Below are 6730 nucleotides of genomic sequence, written 5' to 3' on the forward strand. Positions count from 1 at the left end.
ACGGAAAACAGTACTGCAATTGTGTTCTCAGGATACAGAACATTTGTTTAGTCGAGTAAGAGCAACGAAATGTCTACCTTTGATCGACTTTCCGTTTCCGCACGGCTATGATTGGCGTTGTTTTGTATTGGGTGTTATTGAAGATACTCTTCCATAGAAGCACAGGCCAGGGTTTCAAACATTACGCATTATAGAAGATACTCTCAAGGTATACATCAGTATAGCGCGAAAGATTGGAAGACCTTCTGTTAGGTTCATGTTGATGTAAAGTACTAGAAGAATTTTTGATGATACAGTTTATAATGTCAAGCTGCGTTATTTTGTAAGCAGGTGCTTGATTGGCAAAATTAGAAAGTTTTAGTTTTGAAGATACAGTTCATAATGTAAATGTAGAACTGCTATATTTCATAAGGATATAACCATGACTTCGGTGGGTGTACAGCATGGTACTACAGAAGGTAAGAACAGTATATAGCATTCAAGCACCATTTTTTGATACTTTCTACCAAAACACGGGTTTTCGGATATTAATTCCGATTTAGCTGTGTGAAAATTATAAAACGCATGGCTGTGTTTTGATTAAGGCTCACCACGACGTGTCTTAATCTCTCGGCTGTGTTGGTTTTGGCTATCCGCATGGTTGTGTCTGTTAAGGCTCCGCTTGGTTGTGTCCATTTAGGCTAATCGCACGCTAACCGCACGGCTGTGTCAGTTTAGGCAAACCGCATGGTTGTGTTTACCCGCTAACCGCATGGCTGTGTCTGTTTAAGCTTACCGCATGGCTGTGTCCATTGGGCGTACCGCATGTGTGTGTCGGTTTAGGTTAACTTCATGGTTGTTCTGTTGAGGCTAAACCCATGCCATGTCGGTTTAAACCTCATGACTGTTTCTGTCGAGGCTAAACCTATTCCATGTCGGTTTAAACCTTATGACTGTTTCTGTTGAGGTTAACCGCATGGTTGTGTCGGAAAGAGAGATCTAATGGTCGGCAAGTTGACCAGATGTTAATTTGCGATATTACAACACAATGTTTCTCGTTACTGATTATTGCACGCTAACCGCACGGCTGTGTCAGTTTAGGCAAACCGCATGGTTGTGTTTACCCGCTAACCGCATGGCTGTGTCTGTTTAAGCTTACCGCATGGCTGTGTCCATTGGGCGTACCGCATGTGTGTGTCGGTTTAGGTTAACTTCATGGTTGTTCTGTTGAGGCTAAACCCATGCCATGTCGGTTTAAACCTCATGACTGTTTCTGTCGAGGCTAAACCCATTCCATGTCGGTTTAAACCTTATGACTGTTTCTGTTGAGGTTAACCGCATGGTTGTGTCGGAAAGAGAGATCTAATGGTCGGCAAGTTGACCAGATGTTAATTTGCGATATTACAACACAATGTTTCTCGTTACTGATTATTGTTCAGGTGGGATAATAAACCGAGGATGCCCAAAAGAACTTCATATTTGCAGGATACAGAATCTCTACTACGAAAAAAATTGGCATGTTATGACATGTATTTTTACAAAAAACTCGGTTAACATGCAATACAAAAGTTATACACCATGCTTCATTAATTATAAACTCTTAATGAATCTGATTATACACTGATTTATAAACGTTACCATGGTAACTAAATAAGCTATTATTCTAAACATAATATATCAAACTCTAGTCGATGGAATAATGATGACTGATGAATACCTGAGATTATAATTAGTTTATTAACACACCCTTTATTTTCATTTTTATAAATTTCGATAAGTAACTAGTAGCCTACTAACGATCTGAACCGCAAAACGAAACCTTGATCCGAATAACAGTTTGGCGAAACATTGGTAGCTAATGATCTATTTATATGAGGAAGTATATCAATCATAAGTGTGTAGGTATTTAATGATGAAAAGTGGTATCAGGTGTCTAGAAGAGTTAGCATACCCTGCCTGGCACCACACCCGTTATAATGAACTATTTATTTGAGGAAGTATATCAATCATAAGTGAGTAAGTATTTCATATGAAAAGTGGTATCAGGTGTCTAGAAGTGTTAGCATACCCTGCCTGGCGCCACTCCCACCATTGCTGTGTAATATTACCAGAATATCTTTCTAGTTTCAGAACTCGAATCAAGGATACCAACAATAAAAACAACCATCTCAAAACGATGCCAATGTACAGATACGGTTCAAAAATCGATCCTGGGTACCCTGCTCGCAGTTATTACTGGTGTTTTATGGACTTCCTTCTCCCAGTTGACACAGTTCACAGACGGTTACCAGACGCCATTTTTCCTAACCTACATAATCACAATCTGGTTAATTCCATTCTATCCTGTTTATTTTGTGATACAACACATATTTTGTAAAAGAAATCCCAGGGAAGTTTTCAGGTAAGCTTTCCTCCTATTTATCTCTTCATTTTGTAAGGAGTTAGTATCCGGGGCGGTCTGATAGGTCGGACCATCAGGCGCTGTCCTAGGGCAGATTCAGTTCGTCCCAGGTTAGGATGTGCTTACCCACTAGCACTGTCGTGTCACAATTATTGATTACTGAAGGCCCGTAGCCAGACCTGATTGTTCGGAGGGACAAGTAATATATCCGGAGGGGCAAGTAATATATCCGGAGGGGCAAGTAATATATCAGGAAGGGCAATGCTGAATGGTGCTTAGTTGCAGTAATGGAAATGGTTGGTTGTCAGAAATTTTATAGAGGGAGATGGTGGCCATCCAAACCCCCAACTCTGAGACCCATTTTCCATGAACGGATGGATGATTGCATCTTACTCTGGCCCCTGGATTGTATGCAAGATGGTGGTCTATCCAAGGTATATCGCTTTAGCCTTTTTGTCCCCTGATCTCAAGACATGTATATGAAATGCAGGTTCATTAATCCAACCAATCAAAGGCTCTGTTTAGTAATGGATCAAAGGCTGCGTATTTTAAGTATGTTCTGAAAATTAGGTGCACACATTACTGCAAACTATTGAACAGAAATGTATTGCTTATAGCTTAGTGTATTATGGAAAACTGTCTGGTATTTCATTTTAGAGAAAACCTGTTATTATATGCTGATAACAACAATATTAAAAGAGTCCGATTTCTGGGAAAGACAATCCTATTCAGTTTCGTATGGACCGTTTGTCTGTTTACTTATATAAAAGCCTTGCATTTATTGAACGGGGCAGACACCACGGCTATACATGCGACCAATCAGAGCTTCGTTTACATGTTATCATGGATCGTTTTGTTTGAGAAGTTCGTTGCAATTAGGGTAAGTTTTTAAATCTACAATTTCCTTATGATCACCTTGTAAACTTACGAGCTTTTTGTTAGATTTTGAATTTGTTCGTGATGGATATCTTGCGTTCTTGCGTTATTTATAAACGTTTAAGAAGTCCACAAGCAGCGAGGAAACCAAAAGTTGAGCAATATTACAGTCTCTTTGGGTTTAGTTATCACACACTTCGTCATTGATATCACACGTATCCTAAATGATATGTTCATTAGTACGGGACTGTCGTAGAAAACTGGTTAAATTACAACGGAGACGTAAATTATAATTTAGTTTTTTATTAGTAAAATATACTCTAAAAGAACTCGAAAGAACTATTAAACTAACTTTTTTACTGTTTTTAGATTCTAGCATTAGTGTTCAGTATAACTGGTATAGTGTTATTTGCCTATGTAGATGGGTTTGGTACGTTAGCTATGTGGGGTATAGTGGTAGCCGTCGCATCTTCGGCAAGTGCTGCTTTATATAAGGTAATAGTAAGAGCTCATGCTTCGAGATTGTCCAGTCTTTCACTTTCGTTGGATCCAGGGGGTCTCTGTTGCTGGTCATTTGAATTTGATTATTATTCGTTTCATGCTTTTAACACAATCCAGAATATAAATATCAAACACATTGGAATAAAAACTGAAACGAAACGAAAAAATAAAAGACGAACGAAAGAACAAATGGAAGCCAGTGTAGATCCGATGTTCCCAACCTCGGGTACGATTGTCCCGTCAGTAGGCCTCTTGTCTTTAACTGCCCCGTAGCTAAAAGTCCCCCGAAAAAATCCCCCACCCCTCGCTCCGAAAAATTTTGACAACCGAGTAACTCCACTACTGCATATACCATTGGATGTATTACTTGCCTCATCTACATATATTACTTACTTACTATGACCTCTGTTGTGTTCGCCTATTGAGAAGCTTTAGATGGAATATCGGACAAGTTTAGCCTATAGCACTATTATGATCAAACTTAAGACGCAAAACTCCCTTTCACTTCTTTTACACTTCACATTGTTTCAGCTATTGATAAAGAAGTTTATTTGTCTTCCGAGTTTGGGTCAGATATCGCTGTTTTTAACGTTAATAGGTAAATATTTATTGATATACCTTTGTCACTATTTTTTCACTTTTCTTGTTTACATCGTCGATTTCTCAATAACATCAATGCCACATAATCTAGTTCTTGACACGATTGCATTGAGCCGCCATTGATCCGAGACATTGTATATGTTTTTCTTAAAAATCCTTTACCGAGAGCATCAAGTTCAACTAGTAACCAGTTTATGACACGATAGCAGTGAGACACCATTGATCCCAATCGTTGTTATACGAAAGCAGTTAGTCGCCATATATCTAAAATCTTTAATGAGATTGTCGTGTCTAACTACATGTAGTTGAAACGAACGCTGTAAGCTGCCATTTGTCTAAAATAAAGAAGTTAACGTGTCCAACTAGCTAAAATTGGCAAGAACCACAGACGTCTTACTGTAAATTGTATTGGTGACAATCGATGTAATAAAAAAGGAATTAAGAAAACCTCTTTACATTAACAATGCGTACAAGGGCTTTGGTTTATTCTTTGATTTTTCTTGTTGTTTTTATGCTTTTAGGTGTTATTCATACCATTTCGTTGTGGCCAATGATTATATTATTCCATTTCACACATGTTGAAGTTATTATATGGAGTTCGCTCCCTTGGTTGTGGATTGTTGCCTCTGTTATATTATTTACAGGTAAGATATCGAGGAAATTTGTTAGCTGACATCAGTGTTAGGAGCCGTACACATCTTTCTTATTACAATTCATTTTAGAGATTTTTTTTTCATTTTTGTTTTTTCAATTTATTGACAAATGTAACATTGAGTAGAGAAGGAAAAGAACCGACTGAGAGAGCCTGATTTCGTTTTTACATATAGCATGGGTATTCCCTCTCTCTCCTAATTAATAGATTTTGTGCATTCTGACACATATTTTGGAGAAAAAAGGTAGACATTTAGATTTGTTGAAAATAAAGTGGGGGTATAATTGGGGATGCAAACCACTTTTCTAGCGGGACAAATGTCCATCTTGTACCCCCACTGGCGCCGCCACTAGCAAAAAATCTTAACTAGGTTTTACTGAATGAAAAAAAATCGATTTCTTTTAATTCAGCTCATCAAGTTTTGATAACGTATGCGCCATATATTTCCTATCCCCTATTTAATGGTCTAGGTTTGGCTTTAGGGATACCATTTTCAGCTTGTGAGTACACCCCTTTATTTATGATATTTTGTTATGTATTAAATGAGAAGGGTAAACTAAGTTTATAACAAAAAATCCAATTCAATCGTCACAAATCTAAAGCTGCTATAAATATCTAAGGCTCTCCGATAGTGTCGTCTTAAAATGTTTAGTTTTTGTGGAATCGCAAAGTGGAATGGTACAAGTTGATGTTATAGTGTTGCCAATGCACACAAAATTTTAGAAAATGCTTTTTACCATGCCTTTTAGAAGGAATCAGATTAGGCTTATATACCTGTATTTAATAAATTCCGTTTCAACCTGTTTTTCAGTGTCAGATTTTTTATGGAAGAATAAAGATTTCAGCGGCATGAAAATAGCCGCACTAGTTTTAATCGCGTCGGGTTTATTGTTGATTCTTGTACCTGAAAGTTGGTGTAATGTATTACTACGCTGGATTCCTTGCGGTAAAAAGGTGTGTGAGGAATCGGAGCCGGTTGGTGCTAGTCTACGTAGCCGATTACAACGAACGTCTACTGGCATCACATCGTTAACGTGAAAGTTAGTGAGATAGACATAGACCTTTCCACGTCATTAATTACGGAAGGCGCCATTTTGAACGTCACGTGATAGCCGCTATTAAGGTACTGAATATATAGTCAAACGTCAACGTGAAAAAAAGATATCTGAATATGGCGGCAATGTGAGATATGAATATTCATTATAGAAACATAACAGGAGAAATGGGAAAGGCAATGTGAGATATGAATATTCATTATGGAAACATTACAGGAGAAATGGGAAAGGCAATATGAGATATGAATATTCATTATGGAAACATTACAGGAGAAATGAGAAAGGCAATATGAGATATGAATATTCATTATGGAAACATTACAGGAGAAATGAGAAAGGCAATATGAGATATGAATATTCATTATGGAAACATTACAGGAGAAATGAGAAAGGCAATATGAGATATGAATATTCATTATGGAAACATTACAGGAGAAATGAGAAAGGCAATATGAGATCTAACTAAATACTAAATATATTAGAGGAAAAACTGGAAAATAAAATGAAATGGAGTTTTATGTCCTTCTAGTTTAGGATAGCTAATGTGTTGCCATGGAGCCTTATTCTGTGCCATTGTCAATTTTAGAATATTATTATCTGATGTATATATATATATATTTATATTCGTATTTCATTCTTAGTATAATTTATTAAAAAACAAAAATA

At 37.2% G+C, this 6730-nt stretch overlaps 1 protein-coding gene across 1 annotated transcript; it reads left to right on the forward strand.

Annotated features, from left to right (window-relative positions):
- Nucleotides 1-421: 421 nt before the first annotated feature.
- Nucleotides 422-6530, forward strand: LOTGIDRAFT_169456 (hypothetical protein; the record flags this gene model as incomplete). Its single annotated transcript, XM_009067738.1, has 9 exons — nt 422-458; nt 2110-2380; nt 3038-3260; nt 3626-3751; nt 4289-4355; nt 4879-5001; nt 5420-5509; nt 5821-5963; nt 6216-6530. The coding sequence occupies 9 exons, from the start codon at nt 422-424 to the stop codon at nt 6528-6530; spliced, it is 1395 nt and encodes a 464-aa protein (XP_009065986.1).
- Nucleotides 6531-6730: the final 200 nt, after the last annotated feature.

This window comes from Lottia gigantea, assembly GCF_000327385.1.
Source record: "Lottia gigantea unplaced genomic scaffold LOTGIsca_85, whole genome shotgun sequence".
Classification (NCBI taxonomy): Eukaryota; Metazoa; Mollusca; class Gastropoda; family Lottiidae; genus Lottia; species Lottia gigantea.